At 48.1% G+C, this 26,245-nt stretch overlaps 3 protein-coding genes and 1 long non-coding RNA gene across 9 annotated transcripts in view; 1 reads left to right on the top strand and 3 right to left on the bottom strand.

Annotated features, from left to right (window-relative positions):
• Positions 1-3,664: 3,664 nt before the first annotated feature.
• tmem238l (transmembrane protein 238 like) lies at positions 3,665-6,514 on the bottom strand. The gene has a single exon (XM_086175997.1). It carries the CDS (start codon positions 5,524-5,526, stop codon positions 5,062-5,064), a length of 465 nt encoding a protein of 154 aa, XP_086032123.1. The 5' UTR covers positions 5,527-6,514; the 3' UTR covers positions 3,665-5,061.
• Positions 6,515-6,635: 121 nt separating this feature from the next.
• On the bottom strand, positions 6,636-9,630 carry pirt (phosphoinositide interacting regulator of transient receptor potential channels). 4 transcript variants are annotated; one of them, XM_086176210.1, is made up of 2 exons: positions 9,379-9,630; positions 6,636-7,321 (listed from the first exon to the last, which is right to left on the bottom strand). In XM_086176210.1, the coding sequence occupies exon 2, from the start codon at positions 7,288-7,290 to the stop codon at positions 6,868-6,870; it is 423 nt and encodes a 140-aa protein (XP_086032336.1). In that variant the 5' UTR covers positions 7,291-7,321; positions 9,379-9,630; the 3' UTR covers positions 6,636-6,867. The 4 variants fall into 4 exon arrangements, with proteins under 4 accessions (XP_086032336.1, XP_086032337.1, XP_086032335.1 ...); XM_086176211.1 differs by lacking the exon at positions 9,379-9,630 and adding an exon at positions 9,337-9,364; XM_086176209.1 differs by lacking the exon at positions 9,379-9,630 and adding an exon at positions 8,542-8,585.
• LOC147217567 (uncharacterized) lies at positions 8,943-9,760 on the top strand. Its single transcript, XR_015108969.1, has 3 exons — positions 8,943-9,021; positions 9,358-9,451; positions 9,622-9,760. It is a non-coding gene; the product is annotated as an uncharacterized LOC147217567 (long non-coding RNA).
• Positions 9,761-21,930: 12,170 nt separating this feature from the next.
• shisa6a (shisa family member 6a) overlaps positions 21,931-26,245 on the bottom strand; it is a 43,395-nt gene continuing 39,080 nt past the window's right edge. For all 3 annotated transcript variants that reach the window (XM_086175519.1, XM_086175521.1, XM_086175520.1), the window contains one exon: positions 21,931-23,133. In XM_086175519.1, the coding sequence (XP_086031645.1) occupies positions 22,499-23,133 (635 nt within the window). In that variant the 3' untranslated portion in view covers positions 21,931-22,498. The remainder of the gene's footprint in view (positions 23,134-26,245) is intronic.

Here is a 26,245-nt window from a genome sequence, read left to right as displayed (position 1 = left end):
ATTATCCAAATCTACGATTTTCGCTCATCGGAAATCTCGTGCATCTGTCACCGATAAATCGTCGATTTTAACCGCTAAATAGCCAAAACGGCCGGGTTCCGGGCGCGCGATTTGCGTCCACGTCGCCACAGCGCCATCGCGTCCGTTCCACGATCCAGGCCGGGTCGTCGGCGCCGCTCCCCCTGCAGCGCCCTGTCCCTCAGCCATGAGGTGGATCTGTGTTCCTTCAGACGGGCCCGGAATCAGTTATCCGTTTCATCCGGCGACCCTTCGGTCACCGGCGGGTCCGATCCGGCCGGGATGCATCCCGCCCCGAGCTGGACACCCCGCACGCCTGGAAGGCGGGTCACGTCGGGCGGGGGCGACCACGCCGTCTCCGGGTCACTTGTTTGTAAACACACCCGGAAAAAAAGGTGGGGGGTTGGGGGGGCGTGATCGCGGTCATATGGGAATGTTGACACCTCTGGTCAGGTGTGAACAGATCCTCACTGGATGGGGTCCAGGAGGGGAATACACGAGGAAAACAGTTTAAATAATAACAAATCAAATTAAAAGTTAAAACATAATAATATTACGAGCATTTATGTTTTTCCTTTTCCCCCCCTTTACTTATTGTTTTTTTTATTGATTGGGAGATGTGTAATGCCCACTTTTCACTTTATGCAAGTAGGGGTAGATCACCCCCCCCCCACACACACACACACACATACTCTAATACAACATTTATCACACAATAAAAAATTATCCAGTTGATTCAAAGTCAGTTTGATGTTTTCTCACATATCCAACTCCTCAAATAAAATAAATCAAAGAGACAGCAGGGCCGTGAAATCGAAATCCATCTTCCATCATCCATCTTATGTCGCTTATCCTGTGCTCGGGTTCGCGGGGGATGCTGGAGCCTATAAAATTAAAATGAATATGATCATTATTAATTTTTTACATACAGTCACGCAGATCAGAATTTAAACACCCAAAAGCTCATCTGGAACCATCAAGGATACTTGTAACTTTGTTCAAAATCCACCGTAGGCTGTTCATAGAGGAGAACTTCCAAAATTCGGTTATTATTACACTCCCCTTGCTCACAGGGTTTGGGGGAGCCGAAGCTGATCCCAGGTGACACTGGATGGAGAGACGGGGCTGAACCTGGACTGGTCAGCTGTCAATCCACCAATTCACTCTCTCGTTCACAATATCAGGTCTTAGATGAACTTGCCGACTGGTGGAGGGGAGGAACACAAAGAACTTGGAGAAACAGAAGTATATCTTCATTATTATTCCAATAGTTTTACCTGATTGGGCTATTTATTTGACATGAAATGGTTTAATTGATCACAAAAATGATTTACGCCTGACTTATTTCCCTTCCTCTCATGAAGTAGTGGAGAGTTCTCATGTGTTTTCCCACCTTTGACCGCTAGAGAGTAACAAACACTACCCAGCATCTTTAAAACACAGTGTCTCTTAGGTTTAATGTCTCGCACACCTCTTCACCCTCCAATATTATATCCTACAACAATGATGTGCTCTGAAGTTCATATCTGGAGTCAGATTTAAAATTGGAAGATCTCACCCCAGCTGCACCCCAAAAAAGAAAGAAAAAGTGTGGCATTATGACCATTTTGTGCTCCCCTTGGTCATATTAGCCAACGTGCGTTCACGCCGTGGGAAGACGGACAAACTCCAGGCCAATGTGAACCACGGCCTTGCATTTACTGAAACATGTTTACAATAGTAGTAACATCAATGATAATTCACTGCACATAAGCAGAAAAATATAAGAAAAAAAGAGAATTTCATATAAACTTTATGTTCACAATTTTGATCCTGCTACCCCATGTGCCCCACAATTGCTCCTCGGCAACAAATAAAGTTTTTCTGATTCTGATTCACAAGTCGGTGGGAATAATTCTGTCACACATTTACATCAAAAACATTACACAGACCGGAGAAGGTCATGAGGGACTTTTTTTTTTTTTACTTTTAAACAATTGGAATGGTAAAGAAAATACATTTAAAACACAGATTAGTGGACAAATGTTAATATTTATTTTGGTTTTGCCACTGTCCTACAAAGTCCAGAGTAATACTGGACTGTCTTTCTTCAGTAAAGATCTAGTCTTGGCTGCGTTAGAGTGAGACACAGCTTCAGATACTAGGATTCAAATATTACTTTTAACAATTTTAACAAAACTTTTAACCGACCTCCCTACCTGTCCGTCCTGTTCGCTCGTCGGAGAAGACTTTTGGCCAATCAGGGGCCTTCAGTGAAGCTGAGATCCAAGAGCCAAATATCAACCTGCATCTCAAACAGAGACGGGTCCTTTATTATGATGATACTGGATGCAAACCGGAGCCTAATGGACTTGTAACTATGTCTCCTTGGTGGGGGGGCTGGAGATGACCTGTGTCGGGGGGGGATTATAATGACATGGATCATCAAGACGACTTCAGGGACAAGTGTGAGTGTTGCCGTCCTGCTGAGAAGGAGGAGCTGAGCTGCAAGGGCCTCCAGCCTCCATTATGCCTCGCCACTTCCTGTCTCGGGGGCCTGGAGCAAATGGATGCATAAATAACCCTCGCCATGTCTGAGCCCGGTAATGGGGACCTGAGTGCCAATTATGGCTGGGAGACATCGGAGTCCATTTTCCATCTTTGGATGGAGAAACTGATCCACGGAACAGGTGGTAAAACACTTCCACTAATTAAAAATAAATGAATAACAATAAGCAGCGAGACAACAATGTCTTCCAGATCAGTTTACCCGATACAGCAAGAGAAACTCTTAGTAAATAAATATGAAGATTTTTAATCTTTGAAAATAAAAGTACCATGAAAAGAACCATGAAAATAAAAGTAAATTTAAAAAATAATTTTAAATAAGTCCAGTACACACAGATGGACTCGTGCTCGAATTCTTTCAGGGCAAAACTCCCGATCATTTAAATGCAATAATTAATATTGTAAAATATATCTGTACAGTTCTACAGAAGGGTGATACTGAACATGTTCAGTAAATTTTTTACATTCGCCGCCAAGAACTAATCAACCAATAATTCCGGGTGATACAGATTTGTGTCGGATGCAGAGCAGAGTTAGAGACGAAGGTCAGGTTGAAGCGCAACATTTCTCAACGCTCATAACCCTCAACCACGCATACGTCAGCGGTTTCCTTTGTGACGCAGGGTGTTTGCGTTTCTCCTTGGCCGTAAAAAAAAAAGGCCGGGCGGATCGACGTAAATACAACTAGAGAAAAAAATAGAAACCCACAACGCGAGTTTAACGAGTTCTGCAGAGCCGCGACGATGGGACGGATCCCAGCGGAGATGGATTTCCACAACTCCTGTATTTACAGTAACATTACTTCGAGGTGAAAGGATTGATTTTTTTTTGTCCTTGATTATGGATTAACTCCGATGTGATCCTGAATTTATGGATTTATACAGCCAAAGGTCCTGGAATGACTGCTTCTAACTGGCCACCATCCCTCTCCTCCTCCTCCTCCTCCTCATCATCAAGCCACCGGTTAACGTCCAGTTTGGGCCCACGGTGACGTCACGGACAGTTGGGTTTCGTCAAACCGAGCTCCTCCTCCGGCACCTTGAGGCTCCCCATGTACCAGAAGATCCAGGGTACCAGGCTGAAGAAGACGAGCAGGGGCCCCGACAACACGAGGAAATCCCAGAAAGTCCACGGCGCGAAGATGCCCGCGAAGAACAGGCCGATCCCGATGACGTCCAGGATCACCGCCACCGCCAGCAGGGATGAAATGCAACTCTTCGTCTCCATCGCAGGGTGAGACGCTCTGAACCGGTTGCCGCCGCTGCTGCTGCCGCCGCCGACGCGTCTCGGCCCTTTTGTCTTTCTTTTCATTACGACTGACATTTTTTTCTCATTGTGTGGCATAAAAGACAGTAGAGCCGACAGCCAATCAGAGGCCTCTTCCTCTGTTGTCCATCTTCATTCCTTTGAATCGCCTGCTATTCTCATACAATCAGCCCGTTCAACACTACACAAAACACACACACACACACTTGCTCAGTTCTTAGAAGCTGAAGAACTGAACCAAACCCATCATGTGTCAGGATCGGGACGGCATCAGTTCAGGGTATTTACCGCCCCCTAGCGGAGTTATTTCATTTTATTTTTTTTAATTTGAACCTAAACTTTCATTATCTGAGGTGATATTTATACATTTTGAAATGTTTGTGTTAATGAGACTATCTTGAAGAGACTTGTCATTGGCAAGAACTTTAATTCATTACTAAATTTAATTTTTCTTGTGGGTTTTTGGTTTGATATTGAAATACATTTGGTTTGTTCTCTTTCTGCCATTTTCCCAGTGTAACATTTGCATTAGGCGCGTCCTTATCTGAGGATTAGCCGAGTATCGGAGCACTCCTTGGGATGCGGCGAGAATCGCAGCCAGTCCTGATCCCTTTGTGTGTTTGAGGAATAGGCTGAAGTCAAACCAGTCCGACCGGGGTTCTGCACGCAGAGCAAACAAGACACGGGCTGGAGGACCCTCGTAGAACCCACCGTCGGGAAGCCGAAACGAAAACAAACTAAAATGAAACGCTCCCCGGAGACGAGGGCGAGAACCAACCTCATTTGTTTGGACCGAATGGCCAAACGGGGAGAGCAAACAATCATAAAATGACGAAAACTTTGCAGAATTTTATGTTTTTTGGGGGGGAAGAGATAACTAGCAGTTGACTGAACACTTAATAGTCGAAGGGAAAGATTATAAATAGAAGCCTACTTGACAGGGTTGTGAATGTCACCCGGCCTTTGGGGTCACACCTCCGCTTGGAAGACTAATGGAGAGACGCGCATCTTTTATCATGTAAAAAAACTTCATAAAAAGTTTTCAGAACCCAAAGAGCTTGTCAAAAAAAATCCAATTTAACTTCACTGCTCGGGCCAGCTGTCCACGAACACGGAAAAACAGCTGTTTGATTTTTTTTTTTTTTTTTTTTTTACTACAAAATCAAACAAGAATTCCCGAATAAAATGCAATTTAATTCCTTTTTTCACATAAGGATATTCCAATTCCGGTTAGAGTCGTCCTCCCTTGTCACCCACGGCGTGGGAGAGCGGGCCGTCGTTGTATCCCTGGTTGTTGTAAACCGTGGATCTGCCCCACGTCACCCCCACGGCTTTCCCCGCCGGGGCATCCGTGCCCGCCACGCCTCTCCCCCCCGCGTCCTCCCCACGCAGCTTCTGGCTCAGCCTCTCCGACAGCTTCCTCGCCAGGCGCGCAACGCCGCTCCTTCTCCTCCTCCGGCCGTCATCCGCCGCCGCCGCCACCCGGAGGTTCCCCACGTACCACATGAGCCAAAACCCCAGGCTGACGAAAAGGACGAGCGCTCCGGTGAAGATGAGGAAGTCGCCGTAGAAGCGACCGTCGACGCGCAAGTTGGCGAAGATCCCGACGAAAAGGAGCGTCAGACCCGCCGCGTCGAAAGCGACGGCGATGAGGAAGGAGCCGCGGCAGGAGCCCAGCCGCGCCGGCACCTCCATGCTGCGCGTAACGGGGAAGAGGATGCCGACCCACCCGGGATAAAAAAAAAAACAAAAAAAAACACGGCAGATGGGGACGTAGGTCCACCCAGATCCGGGTTCTCGACGGACGCGGACGCCGCCCCCCCACGCGTACGCGCTTTGACAGTCAAATACACGCACAAATACGCACGGAAAGTTCCTCAATAGAGGCGAGACGCCGACCTGTCCGGAGAGGATGAGGCGTTTAAGGACCTCAGGAAAATGTAGTAAATTCGATACTTTGCGTAGTTTCCGCTCCACCTGCACGTCACGTGATATTTTCACGGTGTGCGTGTGTGAGCGTGTGTGGATTCAACACAGTAAAAAAAAGAAAAAAAAAAAAAGAAAAATCAAGTCAGCCCCTCTTTGCTTTTGGATGCTTTTCTCTCTCACATCTAGCATATTTCCGTGACTCCAATAATTTACTGGTTGTCATGGTAACCGGTTGTCATGGTGCCCCCCCCCCCCACTGGAGCAAATAATCTCCTCTTTCCAGAGTTCAAGTTCCAGAAAGTGCAAAGATTTGAATATTCCTCTCCCTTCAGCCAGAGGGACTATTCAAATCTTTGTACTTTTTAAGACCTTAAAACACTTTATAGCCTTGACTTTGATACTTTAAATTTTCATTTGTATTTCTTATTCTCCCTCCTTCCTACAATTATCCATTATTGTTATGTTTTACTTGAAACTCTGGCACAACAATTTCCTTCTGAATAAATAAAGTTGTTCTTATTCTTATTCTTATTCTCTTTCCACTGAAGTTTTTATTACTTGAATGTAGTCCGATTATATATAAATCTACTGTACAGTCATGGCCAAAAGTTTTGAGAATGACACTTTCACAAAGTCTGCTCCTTCAGGGTTTTTTGCCAGATGTTTCTATGGTTGTGTCGTTCTCAACGCACAGAAGCTTCCAGACAGTCGTGATAAATCTTGGACTCGGACGTTACGCGAGCCGTCCGACCAGATGCTATTCAAATAATATGAAAATAAAGGTTTTTGGTCGAAATCCCCTCTCCCGAGACAAATGTCGACGAAGAGCTCGGACAGACGGACGGACACAGGGAGCCGGGATCTTGGGATGAACGCTCTCACAGCCTTTAATTATTCAGAGGTCGTCACATAATGAACTGCGAAGCATTTCTAAATCCCCGCCGGTCCACTACGAACGTTCACCGGCGGAGCCCATCGTTCCGCCGGCTTCACCTTTGCGGATCGCCGCCATTCTCGCTACGCTCTCTGTCATTTCCCGGCGGTCGTTTATGGGAATCGTCATGCACGGTCGGCCCGAGACCACGGCCCGGAGGAGGTAACGGACCCTCACACGTTGAACACCGGGTGTCGGTGGAAACCGGTGGGCTTCCTCATGCAGGAGCGCCTACGGTTCTCCTTGGTGATAGGTATGAGGACCACGCCGACCACGAAGACCATGAGGCCGATGGAGAGCAGGACCGGCCCCAGGATGTTTGTGACTTTCCTTATGGGGTCCAGGGTGTAGCCGGCGAAGTACAGCCCGCTGATGATGATGCCGCACGCCAGGAAGCTGCCGCCGGTGGACATGAAGTGAATGGAGAACCAGAAGACCTCACAGGTCCTGCTGCCAGAGTTCTCTGTGGTCCAGAGGGAGTCGCTGTGGGACAGGCTGAAGACGGTGCTGTCGGTGCGGCTCGGGGGCGTCAGCTGGTCCCTGGACTGGGACAGCGTGCACTCCCCCAGGGCGATGTTCTCCGGGCTTCCTGGCATAGCTCCCTGGGTGGTTCTGGAGCAGGAGGGTCTTCAGCCACCGGGGGACAACAAGAGACTTGTTCAGTGGTCGTCGTTCTTTTCAAAGAAACCTCTTCATTCTTTTTCGTTCTAATGTCTACTTTGTATTAATGTCATAATGGCTGATGCGCCTTTTCCAGACCCATCAGATGCTCCAGACAAAGCCTTTTCAAGCACCATCCAATGATCTAGGCAAGGCTTTCTCTAAAACCATCAATGTTTGAAAATGAAAGCCTTTTCCAGAACCGTCGGATGATTAAAAGACACATCCTTTTCCCCAACCGTCTGATTTTCTAGACAAGGGCTGCCCTCATTATTCCTCATTATTATTATCAAACGTTTCATGGAAAAAGTAGAAGAAGAAGGAGACCGTAAAGTGTTGTGCCTTTTTACTTTCTTGCCAAAAGAAGGGATGCGTCGTCTTTGTTTATATTTTGGTAAAATTCTATATCAAATTCAAGGGGTTCTGATGTTCCTGTCGCTCTGGATTGTAACGGAACGAGAACCGTCTTGAAATCGACGCATCAAGCTAAATTTCGTAACAGGAGAAGTCATCGTCTCTGAGCTCTTCGGCCTACTCTATGACAGCGGAGAGAACTCTCACCGAGCACCGGTATACTTCATCACCTTGGATTCACACAGGGCTTTGTTTATCTCCTGGTGGACCTGATAGCACAGTGAACCTATCACAACATCCGTTTCTATTGATTCTGGACGCGGCTACGTCCTGCAGCGCCGCGAGTGGAACCCCCTTCCGTCGACACCTGGAAGGGATAGAAACCGGAAACGCGGTAAACCTTACCTTCACAACCTCTTTCGCGTCGCTTTGTCCGGCGTTTGAAGAATCAAAAACCATCACAAAACATCCCGGAATGTCTAGAAACAAACATCCGCCCGCCGTCCGGCCAGAGAAAGCAGTGCAGCTCGGGCCCACCCTCTCCCTCCCTCTCTTTCTCCACCTCCTCAAGAGGAGCCCATGACACCATCCCCTTACCATCATCTAGCGCGCTCAATCCTGACGGAGCATCCAAGAGCTGGACTTCCTGTCCCCAGAGGACGCCCCAACCCCACCCCAGAAACCTCCAACCGCTCACACGCAGGTCGCCGCTGGCCGCTAAAAGCTTTTTAACCCCACCCCCCCCCCCTCCAGCAGCTTTGGCCTCTTTGTCGAGATTTCTCCCCCCGGACTGCGGAGGAAAACGCCCGTATTTGCTGCTGGTGTTTACGTACAAAGAACGGCGAGGCCGGGCCACGACCGGGAAGCGCCTCTCAGCCTGGATCGACGCGCAGCCGACGATCAGCCCCGCAGACTTTCCGATACAGCCCGATCTGTCGGCACGTTATCGATCGGGCAGAGTGCCCCGCGGCTGCCGCGGGCCGGCCTGCGGATCAATGGAATCTGTGAGTCATAATTAACCGGGGAAGGTGGAGAAACCGAGGCAGCTTCGGGCTTCTCTGGTCATTTGTTGAAATAATCTCCCCCCCCGATGTCAGAGGGGGCCGTTGCCGTAATGCGGCTCCTCCGTTGCCGCAGACAAGCCCGGATGTGAATTTGCCGTTTACGATCGCCGATTCGGACTTCGGAGTTGCACGGGCCGCGGAGCTTCTCGCCCCGGCCTCCTAAATATACCCTCATCCGGCCCGGGTCTGGCCGCGAGAGGCCTCACAGGACCTGCGGTTCCTCGCTTTGTCCTGCAGATGACAGTGCTGGTACGTGTGTGTGTGTGTGTGTGTGTGTGTGTTACAGAAGGATTACTCCTCAAATGGGATAAAAAATAACATTATATACTTCCTACCATCAGCAGCAGGTTACTGCAAAAAGCCGTTATACTGTAATGTACGCCTGCTAACTGTGGTTGAAAGAAATATTTTTTCTTCGGAAAAACAACTCGGAAACGGAAGATAGCGACCGAGAAATCGATCCCCTGATTGATCTCAGCCTCGGCTGACACATTTATGACTGATCACGCTGGTCTTCATCTGTAACACCACTGTTATCGGCTGTTGGTCTGAAAATTTAATTACATTTCTTTCACTTTACGGCAGTTTGGCGTAAAACCCATTTACCGGGAGTGTTCCTCTTGGTCAGAAGTCAAAGCCTCCGCAGAGAAAACCCAGCAGTGCGAAGTCGACTCACCAGGTAAACAATAGAAACACCTATTTTAAAAGCAGAACATGAAAACTCCGCCTTTTTCCTGCCTCATGGTGTATGTGGGTGGTTCTTCCTGCCGCTGAAAATAAATCAGGCAGAGGATTCGTCCAGACTGACCTCGGCATCCGCAAAGGACCGGTTTGATTTTTCATTCACAGGCAACGAGCAGCGCCGTCTGTCGACCGCGACGCCCCGCCACCTTCCTGTGAAGAGACTGCCGCCGCTGCAGCGACATGCAGGTGGCGCCAAGTGTAAGCTTAGCTTTCAAATACAGACACTCCTCTCAGTGCTTGGTTGATACTCAAATTAGAGCCCACTGTGTTCAAATGTGGGTTCCATTAGCTTTTCAATGGTATTTATTTTCATAAAACACCTATCAACTTTTTGCAGTTCCTAGAACCTTTTCAGAAACTAGGCTGTTTCTTCGCTCATTGAGACAGGAACTTGAAACCAGGACCTCGGTTCCTAGCGTCATCTTAGCTTCGACTTCCCGGCTGGGTCCTTTTTACAGTTTCGTGAGACTTAGATGATTTCTTGAACTTTTAACAATTGAGTTTGCCGTATTGAGCGGTTTTCTTGTGACAAAATTGATGGAACCAGACAGAAATGGAGCAAAGAAGACGTCCGAGCTCTATGCCTCAGAGGGGTTCCCAAGGGTTCACAGAGGAACATCAACATTTTTGCTGAAAGAAGCAAAGGGCTAGGGCTCTTTACATGGCAAAAGCAGCGCAGGGAGGAAATAAAAACATCTAAACCCATCTGATAGTTTGTCGATTTAATTCGTGGAGACCATGAACTTCACTCTCCACATTGTCCTTATCGTCTTCCCCTTCTTAAAGGAGGGTTGTTTTGGGGTGCGGTGCTGAAGGTACATGTCACAGACACTTGCATCACATCGGTCCCCTACCGTGGTCCCTTACAACCTGAGCAAATGCAAAATTAAAAAGGTCCCACCTGGAAGAGATTAGTTCTGGGAATGAAATTTTGAACTTTTGAAACTTTGGAGATTTTAAAAATTTGAACTTTTCTGCTTGAAAAGCGAACATGACAAGCTCAGCTCGGGAAAGTTGGCTATTCATTTGTCAACGCAGAGGGGATGGGTTGGGTTACTCGCGTCTTAAAAATGTTGTCTTGCATTTCCCATGTACTGTGAAATCTTCAACAGGATATAACTAAAACTTTTAACAATGGCGACATGATGGCGCAGTGGTTAGCGAGGCTTTAGCACAGGTTTCTACTGGATTTTCTTGTTTCAAAAACATGCTGAAGGCTCATGGGAGACCCAAGATGTTGAGCAAAGGGTTATATGTCCCTATTTGTGATCGTCTGGCGACAAATCCAAGGTGAACCCTGCCTCTTGCCCAGTGACGGCATCCTTGCGACCCGCGGCAAAGGATAAGTGGTAGAAAACGAAGGAACGAATGAACTTTTGGCAATCTCGATCTTGGCTCATAGCTGTAGTCCGATGGACAACATGCCCTGGGCATCTGCGCAAAACAATAAGGAGTAAGTCATACAAATTGGGCTCAGTGCGTATCGGTGATGCTCGCCAGAGCCTGCGAAGCGTTGACGGTAGTTAGCGGATGGTGCGGCCGCGGATCAGGTAAGTCTAATCTCGCTTGATAATGCGAACGCTGAGTGCTGCTGAGGATTAGAACTAATGAGAGCGGCCATGAGTCGGCACACCCGAAGTCGTCGGTTCAGAAAGGGTTTATGAGCAGATCCACCAGAGGTGTGAACTGCCCGGTTCAAGCCACCAGAACTAAGATGCTCTAACGACTCCGCCGCCCGACAATTTTCGACGCCGTGGACGAAACCCGTCCCCGAAGTCATGGGCAAAATATCTATAAAACTCGAAGAGCCGCTCACAGCGCACGTCCCCTGCCGAGTGCGGAAACAAGCAGGTAAACCACACAGCGCTTTACGAGCATGTGAGGCACTTTGCCGTGCAGGTGACCTTGGCTAATGAATTCATCTGCTTTGCATATTTACTGCTTCTTGTGGAGTAATCCCAGGGGAAAGCTTGAGCGAGTGTAGCGTAATCTCTCGCACGCCATGAGATTCACAACAAATCTAAAACAAGGCCAATTAAAAAGCAAACTCGGTAATCAGAGACACTCGGATCATGAATTCCACCCCAAAATACCAAGACAAAGCATTGCGGGGGCGGCTCATCTGGAAATGACCATTGGGTTCTGCTGCCCGCATGAAAAGATGGCTGCGGGTGAGGCGGGGTTAAAGGTCACGGCATCAGGGTGTCACAGCTACGCGTCCTGGAGATGCAGATCATGACTAAAACCACAGGAGAAAATCAAATGCATCAAAATTGTGCATCGGTGAAGGTTCTCAGCCATCCATCCAGCTAGCTGTCAGTCACTGTCAGATCAACTGAACTTGATGTACACAAGGATGTACGTTGGAACACTCTTGGAAGGGGCACCAAAGTATTAAAATTTTGAAAACGCCTCCGTCTCCAAATTCGGTCAGTCACGGTCACTCGGGCGGCAGTCCAGGACCATGCAAGGGTGGGTCAACCGTGACAACGATGGCCATCTCTAGAGCACTGCTTGTGCTCCCCGGCTGTTTAATGTTTCTTGGTAAAACTCTGAATTTACCACCTCATAGTTGGTCCATACAAGTACTCCATTGATCGCCATTGATTATGCTTAAACTCGTGCTGAGATGGGAAGTGTTTCTATGCATGCACATTTTTTAAGTTCATCACAGAATCACACCGTCAGCTACTGGCCTGTCAGGTGTACAACAGCGTACCTGGTGTTTCCTCTGGTCTTGTGTATACAGGACTGTCTCAGAAAATTGGAATATTGTGATAAAGTTCTTCTGTAATGCAATTACGAAAACAAAAATGTCATACATTCTGGCTTATGGATAATTTTAATATTGCTGATTATGGCTTACATCTTAAGAAAACTCAAAAATCCTATCTCAAAATATAAGAATATCATGAAAAGGTAATTTTTGTTTTTTAATTGCATTGCAGAAGATAAAGACACGGAGACAGTCCTGTATAGAGATTGTGAGCAAAACTGTTGCCATCTACATCTTGAAGCATTTGAAAACATCGACCAAATCTTAGTTTCTTTCCTTGAAGATGTTTCGCCTTTTATTTGACAGGCCTCTTCACTTCTGGAAGACTGTAGAGAGTTTAGAGTATGTAACTGCTGGTGTTTATCTAGGTTAAAAGAGTTTGTTATGTTAATGGTTGTGCTGTTGGGCAAACATGGGTTGAAAGAGGTTGTTATGCTAACGTGCGCGTTGTCATGTGTGTGTCATTTTGCAAACAAATGGTTGAATTTGGGGAAGTCACCTGAGTTGGAATCCGAATGGGTAATGGTAAAGTTAATATGTATATTGTTGGGAAACAGCAGAAGCCGGTTCACTCGGGCCGAGGCTCGGGTTGGAGACTTTGGGGATGTTGATCTCTGGGTGAGTTACACCTACAGGGCGAAGGCTACTCCTCTGGAGACAACAACGTCTGCATTCTGGACGCCAGGGAAGACAAATGGTTTAAGAAAGGAGTCGAAGAAGCTATCTTTGTCAAACTGGAGAGACCTCCACTGAACAGAGAAGGGAGGGAGGGGGGGCTTTCGGCACACAGCTCTTCACCCACATGTGAGGTCAGTCTGTTAAAACCACTCAGATGGTCCAGATTCTTCACCTGCAGCTCATTAAGTTGTTCTGTGACACCCTCCCACCCCCCAGTTCAGTGACTACATCAATGGACCGTCAAGTATGAGAACAAGGGTCAGTTTATTTCTCTCTGATGTGATGCTCATTAAACAGCTGAAGACAAATCTGGACACGGAGGCCTGAAGTCAAGGGGTCAGTCAAGGGGTATTTATCTCAATGAGTCACCTACTGGATGCGTTGAAGTGCCCTTGAAAAAGCTAAATGAAGTTTCCACCGGCCGCTCTGACGATCCCCGCGTCTACGTGCGTTTACATCGGTGGACCGGCTGCCGCCGAGATGAAATCGGAGGAGAGGTGACTGATGAAGGCCGCCCCCGGGGTTCCTCGGGCCTCCTGACGTCACAGGCCCGCTAAGTTCCTCCCTGCTGTGGCTGCTCAAAGATGGAGTGCTAATAGATGCTGTGGAAAAGGAAATGCGCGAAGGGTCCAAACAGATCAATGGCTCGGGGCCCATCTGGTTTCTGAAAGATTTGTTTTTCAGCCCGATAATTGGACAAGAACAAAGTGTTTCACACTCTGAGCTGGGGGAGGTGATTCAGGGCCTGGGAGGTGGTGCTCCGGGGAGGAGGGGAAGGGGGGGGGCTTGCGAGTGTCAATGCATCCAGGTGGTGAAGTCAAGACTGAATGCTATCAGAACATTTGACGGATTTATTATCAGCCGCTATTCAGGCAGAAATGAGGTGCGGCTCTTGGTTCATGCAGATACATGTCTCGTTCACTATTGTCTTTGCCTAGTCTTGGTGAGTGTGTGTGTCTTGATTTCAAAAACTGTGCAGTGACTTGATTCAGTGACACATTTCTGAAATCTTGAACCCCCCCCCAACCCACACACACACACACACACACACACTCATCGCAGGTTCTGGGTAGCTCATGCAACACTGAGTGAAATGAATCCCCACCCGCCTGCTTAACTCTCAGGAGGGCGGCCATGCTAATTAGGTTAGCGGTTAGCCTGGTTTCCCCCGCCCGTCTGCTCAGTGCAGCACATTTCATTCATCGGTTCACCCAGTCAAGAGACGTGATCTGTACCATGAGACGCAACCACTCAAGTGTTTCTGGCCATAGGCGCCCCCTTGTGTGTTCCACACCTGCATTGCAGGCATCTCCAGTACCGGCTTCAATGTGATGGATTCTGGAGCATGGTGGCGGAGCGTTTAGCGCTCCCACGCCACAGCAAGAAGGTTTGATTCTGCGCGGAGTTTGCATGTTCTGTCCAGGCGTATTTCCTCCAAAACAATGCAGAAAGTTGATTGGAAAAATTGCTCGGATGTGTTGCCCTACGATCGACGGGCGACCGGTCCAGGGCGAACCCTGCCTCTCGTCCAATCACAGCGGGGACTGGCTCCCGTGTCCCTGCTTCTTCTAAGTGGTAGATTATGGATGGATGTTTTCAAGACCCTTCAATGGAAGTTCCAGAAAAATCCACGGCTTCAGACATCCAGCGGTACCGAGGAACTACTGGAGCTTCATTTCCTTACTTTACAAACAACCTAGCAATACTGCCGAAATGATGTCACCTCATCAGCGGGACAACCTGCCAACTTCCTGTTTGCGACATCGATCATAAACGGCGATGATTATTCGTGGATGCACATCGCCAGGACGAGAAGGACCTCCTGGTCCTGGTGGAGGGAGGAAGATGGAGAGACAAAAAGTGCTTGGAAGTCCATGGTCGTATCATCTCCTGGAACAACGGCTCCACTTTCTGCCGATGTAGTACCCACTTTTTGTGGTAGTCATACTCAGTCCCGGTCATTGTAGTACCCAGGCTCTGTTGTAATACATCTTAGTCTCGCTGTTGTAGTAATACTCAGGCCCAGTTGTAGAGTTACGTCCGGTCAAGAGGTCTTTGGTCGTATCATCTCCTCTGGTGACGACTCTACTTTCTGCTTTTGTAGTAACCAGGCTCTATGGTGGTAGTACTCAGTCCCGGTTGATTCAATATTTAGTCCTTATAATAGCATTCTTGCACGTGTGCGTGTATAGGTGTGTGCAGTGTGTGTGTGTGTGTACGTTTGTGTATGTCTTTGTCAAAAAAAAAGAAAAAACAAACAAAAAAAAACCCAAGCTTACTGTTCTGTATATTTCCTGTGCATCGTGTATTTGCAAGTGTATTTGCGGTCCCTATGTCCTCTATTGTAAGTCTCTTTGGATAAAAGCGCCTGCCAAATGCAATGTAATATAATGTAATGTAATGTGTGTATAAAATGTGAGTTTCTACATATGTGTCCATGTATGTGCATGTGTGTGTGTCAGAGTATGGGTGCAATGACGTCATGACTCCGCCCCGTCTTCTCTCTCAACTCCCTCAGATGGAGCGATAAACCCGGGAGTACTTTTGTAAACTCACACCCGCAACAAACTGAAGTACAAAACAGAAAATCGGATCAGAGTACTTTGTCCGCAGAAGTAATGCGGTTTTCACATTCCGAAGGCAGCAGCGTCCCGAGGTCCATCTCAGACACCAGGAGCTGATAAGGAAGGAAATAGAGAAATTCTTTTTTGTTCCGTGGATGACGGATCGTTGTGTCTCCCACTACCAGGAAATTCAGCTGTAGCACATAAAGCACACACACACACACACACACTCAGGGACATAAATCAGTGGCGTGTCGGGTTACGTCTGTAGAAATTGAGGTCGTTCTGTGTGGTTTCCATCTAGGACGGCGTTTCTCCTGAGACCGACCGTTCATCTCCATCATGTGACGGGCGAGCAGGAGGAGGAGGAGGAGGAGGAGGAAGAGGCAGCTCAGGGTGTCACTGGGCGTCCCGTGCACGGCGTCCCGTGCACGAGGAAGGACGGGGAACCTTTAAGAGAACACGGAACGGGTACGAGTGGAAACCTTAACTCTCCGCCGATGAAAGTCTCACGGATGAGCTCACGGACCCATAGAAAATCTGCGGAGACTGTCGTCCGAGAAAAGTCACCAGCGTAACCATGGCAACCGGCCACCGATGCCACGAGACTGAGAGCTGCTGCCTCGTGGTAGAACCTGTAACCAACAGTCTGGAAGTTTCCGACCAGGCGTGTCTTCTGTATGTTCTTTAAAAGTCCTGAGAATATTCTACATCGGCCTTCCACGTGTTCTATGTATGTTCTGTGCATGTGTTCTAAGTATGTTCTCTGTATGTACCATGTATGATTTCTGAATATTTTGTGTATGGTCTGTTTATGTACTCTGAATACTAAATATGTTTTCTATGTGTTCTGTGCATGTGCTCTGTATGTTCCATGCATTTTCAGCGTATGTTCTGTGTACGTTCTGTACACGTTCTTTGTATGTTCTCTATATGTTCGAAACATGTTCTCTATATGTTCCATACATGTTCTCTAAATGTTCCCCGTACATTTTCTGTACAATCCGTGTCTGTCAGTATCTCCGACAGCACTGTCTCTCTCTCGAGCTTGCCGCTTTTGTTTTTGTTCCCAGCTGCAGCCTCACCCGGTCAGATCCAAACACACACGTGCGCGTGCACGGTCCTACCCGTGTCGTATATCTGATATCGGACGAAGCCGTGCATGTGCATGGTATGGGGATATTTTCTTGGTATGGGGACAGAGGCTGTCTCACGCCTTGCTCTGGTCTGAACTCGCTCCATTGCCCCCTGCAGGGCCTCTCATCGACCTCCTCCGGACAATGGTCGGTATTACCCCCCTCCATGCACACACACACACACACACACACACACACACCCTTGCAGACCAGAGGAAAGATTACCGTCCAAATCCATCAGCAACAACAATGGAAAATTCCTCCCTCGCTGCAGAAACATCTGAAAGTGCGCTGCATCTTGTTGAACTCTCTCCGACGCCGACTCCAAATGCTAATTTGAACAATGGGAAGAGATGTCTCTGCCGTGTAGCGGCAAACGAATGCAGACGTCTGTTAACAAGCGTCGCCTCGGTCGGAGGTCTCCCCTTCCGTCAGATAGCTGTCGGCGGGGGGGGCGCGCAGCCGGATCCGGTCGGCGCGCCGCGGAACATCCTCCTTTCATCCCGCTCAAACAGTCTGGAGCTTCGCACCTGAGGGAGGTCCGACTGCGCGTTCGTTTGTTGTCGCCGGAAAACCGGAGATGGGCCGACGTGTCGCAGAGATGACAGAGAAGAATTACAGTTTCCCGTCTCTCCCAACCCCCCCCCCTTCCCTGTTTACCCGTCTTTCTTTGTTAACTTTAGCTTTCGTGGTGGAAACGGCGAAGTTCCCCTCGTGTTCTCAGCTTCTAACCCTCCTGCTGGAGACGCCGGAAGGAGGGATGATTGATAGGAGAACAGAATGATTCAAAAACAGCGAGACGGCGGTTCCTCCGCAGGACAGATGCGATATTCGACTCAACCCGAGTCTTTCGCAAGAATAATGTTCGGTTACTTTGTTTACGCGTATTTCGGGCTCACGCTTGAAATTGAATCTGTACTCGGGTAAACCAGACCTTTTTCAGCGTCGTACATTCAGGGCGAGGCAGGCGAGACGGAGCCTCACCTGCCATCATGAAAAACAAAACAAAAAAAAAAATCAGTGTTATAAATGTTGTTTCCGTACTATAGCGGCCATTTTCTATAATTTTCGCATCCCCTGATCAGTCTCTCATAAACTGGACTGGGTGGCAAATGCTCATTTCGGTTTCCCAGCATGTTGCCTATTTTAACACTAGTATAAAGATTTTTGATGGATTTTTTTATACACCACCATGTTCTACAGCAGACCTGGTTATTTTTGCTATCTTATCCGGCCCGCAAAACTATTTTCTTTGTATATTTTAATATGTATTTTTCATCAATATTGAATTTAGAAACTCTTTATTTTTCCCCTTTTGTTTCATTTTGTATGGATGATTACGTACAAAATAATATCAATACATGTATATGATCATTCATGATTTTAAAGTTGAAATAAAATGCCAAAAAATATAAATATTTATATTGCAATTTTCTTTTTGTTCGATTTACATGATACCTAGTTTGCCCGCGCATAAAAATTAAATAAGAAATGTGGCCTGCGTTAGCTTAGAACCTGCTGCTGCCGTCCTCTGTCTGTAAGCAAAAGAGAATTTAATGAATATGATAAATAAAAACAAAATGAGGACTTTTAAGGATAGACACATGGTCCTAGTAGATTAATGTTTTTTAGTTTTATAAAAAGAAACGAGACAAGAATAAGCATAAAAAAAAATCAAAGAACTGGAAAAAAAAAATCAATACGAAGTGAATTATTCTCCTCTTTTTTTCCCTTAATCCTCTTAATGAGAAACCTGTATTAAAATTTCAAATTTAAATATTTTAAAAGCATTTAATAGTTTAACCATATTGGGCTCTATACTCCATTTGCAACAAGACAGAAATGCTCCGAACACGTGGAGAAACACAGCACAGCACACTCGCTCCATCCATCGTCTCGTGATGTTCTTTCCGGGCAAAATATGTTGCTATGCGTGTGTGTGTGTGTGTGTTTGTGTGTTTGTGTGAGTGAGAAAGTGACAGAAAATGCTGATGACATATAAAACATCACCAGCGTCAATTTGGATGCTGCCTATCAAATAGTCCATGAGCCCCATTAAGGAAAAGTCACTACGGAAAAACAGAATGGAAGACGGAAGAACATCTGGAGAACAAAATAAAATAATCCAGGACAAACTTTCAGGAAGGTCTTTTCGGATCATGGGTTCGATTCTCGCAGTTTTTGGGAAAATTCGTTCTCTGTGACAGCTGTGCAGGAAAAGGCTGAATGAATGAATTCTTTAGATTCTTTCTCCAACCACAGAATTGTGTTCCCTCCTCTGTCTTTTCGATGTGTGATCCGTTATTAATAGTGTATTATAAGCCCCATCTCATTGGCATCACATTGCGTGTTTAATCATTTGCAGGACTCGCTCTGTCAGAATGTTCTAGAGAACGAAGACCTTGGCTGGTGTGTGTGTGTGTGTGTGTGAACCGCCTCCGGCGTATTATCTGCATCTTTCAATAAACTACCGCGGAGGTGCAGCCACACACTTGGCCTCCGCGAACTCCCTGCATCTACAGGAAGTGGCCACTCCTCGGTTCCACCCGGAGGTCGACAGCTCGAGACCGATACATGAATTACGCAAATTGTCCAATTTCCGATCCCGGCGGAGGACGGAGCCACAATCCTTTTGCTTCCTGGTTGGTCAGCGGAGGAAAGCAGCTATGCTCAGCTTTTGAGGAATGTTCTGGTGGCATAAATAATTTTGTATTTTCATTGACTCCTCCTCTGCAGCCTTACAAGATACTAACATCGCCCAACTGCAGAATCTCCATCATCTTGGTTGTCTCCATCGTCTCAATCCTCCATCATCTCCATTATCATTCTAGTATTTCTGTTTTTGATTCCGATCTCCATCATCTATATCTTCATTATCTTTCTCATCTCCATCCATCATCATCACCATCATCTCCGTCATCTCCATCATTTCCAACAATCTTCAAAATTTTCGGTACATTTCTCGGAATTTCTTGTTGATTATCTTTGAATTTCAAGTCAGATTATTGCACGCCAATTTAGTCCAGTCTGGCTCCAACCCCATTTCCAGCAAAGCGGATGGAGCCCGATCCAACATGGTGTCCGACGGGTAAATGTAAACAATGGCGTCTTCCTCCAAAACGAATCCACCAACTGGTATTTCTTTGAACGTCCTGAACTGTCTTGGATTTTGGAGGTCCCACAAACAGACACGGGACTCGACTAGGCGGACGGCGCTAGCATACACTGATAAGGTAGCCTGGAAGTAAACCGGTGAATGATCCGTTAACCAGTGAGGCTCAAAGCTCTGGCCTTTTACTAGCCACGCCGATTGGATTGCCCAACCCTGAAAGCTATACATGAAAATTATGAAACAAGACTTTCTTAATAAATTTATGGGAGTCGGCGACTTTTTTATAAGTGTAACAGGGGAGAACTTTAAACATGTTGCTCACGAGAACGAAGAACGAGGGGGATGGAGTTCACTCAAGTGCTTTAATAGACCGTAAACAAACAAAAATCACACAGACAGCGGGATCTCCTCTTCCTCACCACGTGAAGCTGATATTTAAATAAAAATCCAAAACGTAAAAATGAACAGAAAAAAGGAGGGGAAAGAGTCTGTCCAGGATCTCCAGGATCTCCAAAGCCTCTGTCACAAGAACCCTCCGAACGCTTAGACGCGAGGAGCCGAAGCAAAGGCTCCTGGGATGACATCATCGTTAACAAAGTGAAAGTAGACATTGGGTCGTCTTAGACATGTGACCATGTGACCCCCCCCCCCCCGCACACACACACACCCACACACACACACGATGGGGAGGAAGAGGATCAGCACGGGATACATTTGGCCGATGCTCCACCGTTCTACGTCCCTCAAAACTCATGACATGTGCAAAGTGGCGTCATCGTCTATCGTTTATACACGTGTAATAACACACGGGTTTACCGTCACCCATATTCGACGGATTATATCGCGGATTAATTCGATTAAATAACTACGAGTATGACAAAAAGCCAGGAAACACATTTGAAAAAAATTAAGTGATGGAGGAAGGGAGGAGATCACCTCTGAGGTGATTTAGGTGATCTGTGTCCACGGAGATCAATAATCAAGGTGAACGATCCGGCTGCGGTTGTGGACGGGTCGGGATTAGGCCAGTAAACCGGGTTACCTGCACCTGGGTTACCAGATTATTTTTCTCTTCTATCTGGGGAGGAGGGGAGACTTTGGATGCATGGATTTATGAGTCAATTTTTCTAAATTTTCTTTTCTGGTGTTTTTTGGAATTGTCTAATAAGCTCCCAACACTCCCTGTGACTGTGTCGAGAACCCACTTCCTGGTTCTTTCCTTCAAACCTACAATCCTGCTGGGTCTTATTTTGTAGGACGTGACGTCTGTCTAATGAAAATAGAGGAGACTCTGCCTCCTGGCATGACGAAACAACTGGAATAATGCGCCACTGATTGATTATTAGTGTAATATTAGTGTAATATCAGTGTAATAACAGTCCATCCATTTGGATTAAGGCATCAGCCTGACCGGATGCTTAGATAAAGGTGTGTGAACTTTACACCTGACTCAGTCTGATTTTCATAAGCTCCGATAATTTCCTTAACAATCTTTTTTTTAACCTTTGAAATCTCCTATTTATAAGTAAATATTGTATTCAACATTAAATAGGTTTGTCAAAAAAAAGGATGTGAATTTTGCAGTGTTTATTTGAGATCTTCATTTTTTTTTTTTTATTTTTTTTTTTTAATCAAATGCATTTAAATCCGTGAATTTGAGAACGTTGACGCTCCCGAGAAGGCTAGCAGGAGAACGATCGGAAACATTTTGACTGACCGGAGCGTCTAGACGGAGGTTCGATCTTCATCAGCAGTCAGATCATCTAGGAACATCTAAACTGCTCCCGGCCAAATGTTCCTCACCCTTCGGGTTCACTTTCTACCGCTGGCCGATCGGGATCGACCAAAAAGTGCGACGAGATGTCCGACAGGCGGAGGTCACAAGGTCTAGATCTTCCCAGTTGTTTGATAAAAGGCTGTAACGAAAACAAACAGTTGAGGCCTCGGACAGAGGCGGGTCAGTACACACACACATGGACACACACACACTCATCCGTCAGAGTCAGAAGAAAAAGAAACGGCATCCCTTGAACGCATTTGATCTGTGTGTTTTCACGACAGGCGCGTCATCCGGGAGCTTCGTCTTATCTAAGGTTAAAATTAGCGAGTGGGAATCCGCGACAGATTCGAAGGTTGGGGGGGTGGGATGGGTAAAAAAAAAAAGAAAAATTAAATAAATCAATACGCTATAAACGGCGCCTTGCGTAGCCTATTTACAATCATCTATTGTATGCGAACGGAAAAAAAAAAAAAGCGTCTGTGTCCACTAACTGGCCGATAAGTTATGGCCCTTTTTAATTGGAGAATAAGAATAAAATAAACGCGTTTAAAAAAAGGGTGGGGTTTGGGGGGGCGGGGTCAGGGGTCAGGGGTCAGTCATTGTGCTTTTTAACCCACAAATCCACGATTTGAGAGGTGCTCTCGAGCTCTAAACGAGGACTGGAAGTACAAATAGTAAATATAGTGTATTTATATATTTATAAAGTTGATACAAGTCCCTTTTTTACTAGTTATATAAAATACATTGTCTGCACCGGTGTCGGATCCCTCTCGATTTTTTTTTTTTTTTTTTTTTTTTTACGCGCGAAGCTCTCGTGGCGCTCTAGGCCAGGAAGCCTCGCCGAGCCCCGGTAAATTTCCGGTTCTCGGGAAGCGGGAAGCAGGAAGATGGTGAAGCGGGCCGCGGCGAGGGCGAAGGCGAGGGCGAGGCGTCCCCTCAAACAGTCACCTCGTTCTTCCCGGCCGGGCGGAAGGTGTGGTGGTGGCCCGGGATGTACTGCAGGTGGTCTACGGTGTGAGTCCGCCGCGAGGCGAAGGCCTGCCTCTTGGAGGCGGAGACCGGATGGTTGACGGTCAGTGTGTTGTAGGAGTCGTTGGAAGCGGCGGCGGCGGCGGCGGGCTGCGAGTGGATCTTGGTCATCTTGTGGCGGTCCATTACCGGCGTGGGCGGCAGCAGCAGCATGTCGGCGTGGGACATGGCCCGCGCCATGGCCTTCTCCCGGAACTTGTCGCGCCTCATGGCCGGGGACAGCAGGGGGTCCTGGGAGTGGAGGCGATCGGCCGACAGGAGCTGCTCCTCTGACAGGTGGCGGCTGCTCCCGTACGCGGCGGCCGCCATGACGCCGTAAGACGACAGGCCGTAGTCCCCGCGCCGCGGCGTCCTGGGAGGAGACAGGACGTGATCTTGGGACATGGCCCGCTGGACGCGGCGGGGACGCTGGCGTTGCTGGTGGTGCTGCTGGTGATGCTGCTGGGGGTCCGGGTTCAGCTTCACCATGTGGGTCGGACCGCGTCCGCCAAAGTCGGCGTGGTGGTGCTTCCGGGCGTAGAAGTCATCCATGTCCTTCTCACCTGGGGACAGGAGAGGAACCTCAGATCTGAGCTCCTTGAGACGACCTCCCGCGGGGGTTTCCTAAGCTCCGGCTCGGCTACGGTTATATTTTTCTCGGAAGAACGTGGTCAGATGGGGGCGCTCTTGATAGAGCACCCTGGCTGTTAGCGTAGCAGAAATTAGCCTCGCGTTAAATAGCCGTTCCGGCGCCGTGGCCCGGGGGGGGTTTACAGGAACGTGCGCCGGGAGAGGGTTCAGGCCTGGAAGGTCAGCCGACCACGCCTCCTCCTCTGGCCTCGCCACATTCCCAAAACAGAGCCGCGGCATTTACCGGCAAGGGTTTGTTTGGATTTGACATTACGGCGGGAAAATGTCACACGAAGGCGACGCGTTCAGGGACACGCCGAGGACCTGATCGGCAGGTCAAGTATCAGGACGGCAGGAAGATCTGAGGAGAAACAGGAAACAAAATGTGGAACAGGAAGTAGGTCAACCCGCTTGGTGGTATTATCAAAACCGCGGGGAGTGAAACTCAAAGAGCGATGTGACACTGTCTAAACCTGTATCTCCATCCGAAGATTATTTTCATCCATGTCTGGAACATCAACCCCCTCCCAGCCACGCCTGAAATCTGGACAAAAACATTTAAACCCTGGGGTGTGTGTGTGTGTGTTTTCTGGGTTCTACAAGCATGAACTTGGTTCTGGTGGATCATCTATCACAGAGACGGCCGAATGACGGAGGGGCAAGAGATGAAGCAATTAAGGTTTTTTTTCCTCATTTGGAGGATTAGATATGCTTAATCCCTTTTAGGATGATTTAGGGGGAAGACAATGGATGCACGTGCATACACACACACACACACACACACACACACACATACACACATACAGACACACACACACATGCGCCGCCTGTCTTTGTCATTCCGTTTTGGTTTTGATGCAGCAGTGTTGTTTTTCCAGATTGTAAATGATGCATTCGTTCTTTTTAACATTTAGACTTATTATTGATCGTTGAGCGCGAGGCTTGGAGATTCCGACTAGATATAGTCGGACTCACCTCGAAACACAGCACGGAGTCTGGAATCTGGCCTCTCAAGAGGGGCTGGACTCTTTTTTTTTTACTCTGGAGTTGCCCCTGGTGAGAGGTGCCAGGCAGGTGTGGACATATTGATCGCCCCCGGACTCGGCGCCTGCACGTTGGAATTCAACCCGACGGACGAGAGGGTAGCCTACCTCCGCCTTCAGGAGGGGGGGACGGGTTCTGACTGTTTTTTGCGGCTATGCACCCAACAACAGTTCAGTTTTACCTGCTCTTCTTGGATCCCCAGAGAGGCTGCTAGGGAGCGCTCCTACCAGGGACTCCTTCGCTCTACTGGGAGACTTAAATGCTTATATGAGCAACGACAGTGTGACTTGGAAGGACGTGATTGGGAGGAATGGCCCCTCCGATCTGAACCTGAGTCCTGTTTTCTTGTCAAATGATCACTACCTGGTAGTGAGTTGACCCCGGCAGTGAGGGATCCTTTCTGGCCTTTGGGGCTCCGGAGGCAGCTGACACGTACCGGCAGGCCAAGCGGCATGCGGCTTCGGTGGTTGTCGAGGCAAAAACTCAAGCCTGGGAGGAGTTCAGGGGTACCATGGAGAATGACTTCCAGTGGACATCGAGGAGATTCTGGTCCACCATCCAGCGGCTCAGGAGGGGGAAGCAGTGCTCCGTCAACTATGTCTACAGTGGGAACGGGGCACTGCTGACCCCAACTTGAGACATTGTAGATCGGTGGCAGGAATACTTCAGAGACCTCCTCACCCCGTTGAAACGCCCTCCAATGAGGAAACAGAGCCGGGGGACTCAGGAGTGGACATACCTATTTCTGGGGCTGAAGTTGCTTGAAGCAGTCAAAAAACTCTTCAGTAGCGAGGCTCCAAGGAAGGATGAGGTGCGACCTGGGTTCCTCAAAGCTCTGGATGTTGTCAGGCTGTCCTGGCTGACACGCCTCTGCAGCATTGCGTGGATGTCGGGAACAGTGCTGCTGGACTGGCAGACCGAGGTGGTGATCCCCCTTTTTGAAAAGGGTGATGGGAGGGTGTGCTCCAACGACAGAGGGATCACACTCCCCAGCCTCCCTGGTAAGGTCTATTCAGTGGTGCTGGAGAAGCGAGGCCACCGGGTCATTGAACCTCGGATCCCGGAGGACTAGTGTGGTTTTCATCCTGGTCGTGGAACAGTGGACCAACTCTATACCCTTGGCAGGGTCCTCGAGGGGACATGGGTGTTAGCCCCAACCAGTCTACATGTGGTTTGTGGCTCTGAAGAAGGCATTGGACCGTGTCCTGCGGGCAATCCTGTGGGGTTGCTCTGGGAATATGGGGCACCGAACCCTGTTATCTGGGCTGTTCGGTCCCTGTATGATAGGTGTCAGAGCTTGATCCGCACTGCCGGTTGTAAGTCGGATTTGTTTCTGGTGAGAGTTGGACTCCACTGAGTCTGCCCTTTGTCACCGATTCTACTCACAACTTTTATGGACAGAATTTTAAGGCACAGCCAGGGCATTGAGGGGATCCGGTTTGGTGGCAGCAGGATCGAGTTGTCTGCTTTTTGCAGATGATGTAGTTCTGTTGGTGGACGAATGTAAGGCGGCCAGGATAAGGATCAGCACCTTCAAATCCGAGACCATGGTGCTCAACCGGAAACGGGTGTAAGCCCGCTCCGGGTCGGGGAAGAGGTCCTGCCCCAAGTGGAGGGGTTCAAGTATCTCGGGGTCTTGTTCACGAGTGAGGGAAGGATGGAGTGAGAGATCAACAGGCAGATGGGTGCAGTGTCTGCAGCAATGCGGACTCTGTACCGGTCTGTCGGGGTGAGGAGGGAGCTGAGCCAAAAGGCAAAGCTCTCAATTTACCGGTTGATCTATGTTCCATCCCTCACCTATGGTCACGAGCTGTCGGTAGTGACAGAAAGAACGAGATCGCAGGTACAGGCGGCCGAAATGAGTTTCCTCCGCAGGGTGGCCAGACTCCCCATCTGAGGAGTCAGATGATGTGACTTCTGGTCAGGATGCCTTCTGGATTCCTCCCAAGGGAGGTATTTCAGGCATGTCCATCCAGGAGGTGACCACGGGGAAGACCCAGG

This window comes from Fistularia commersonii, chromosome 28 (assembly GCF_037954325.1).
Source record: "Fistularia commersonii isolate RoL2024-O1a breed Wild chromosome 28, RoL_Fcom_v1.0, whole genome shotgun sequence".
Lineage (NCBI taxonomy): Eukaryota > Metazoa > Chordata > Actinopteri > Syngnathiformes > Fistulariidae > Fistularia > Fistularia commersonii.
The sequence above is the reverse complement of the archived record's forward strand: the minus strand, read 5'-3'. Positions and strand labels throughout refer to the sequence as shown.

What these genes read in the sequence shown, in the direction of transcription:
- pirt (XM_086176210.1), bottom strand. Translation starts at nt 7,290, where the DNA reads ATGCCAGGAAGCCCGGAGAACATCGCCCTGGGGGAGTGCACGCTGTCC.
- tmem238l (XM_086175997.1), bottom strand. Translation starts at nt 5,526, where the DNA reads ATGGAGGTGCCGGCGCGGCTGGGCTCCTGCCGCGGCTCCTTCCTCATC.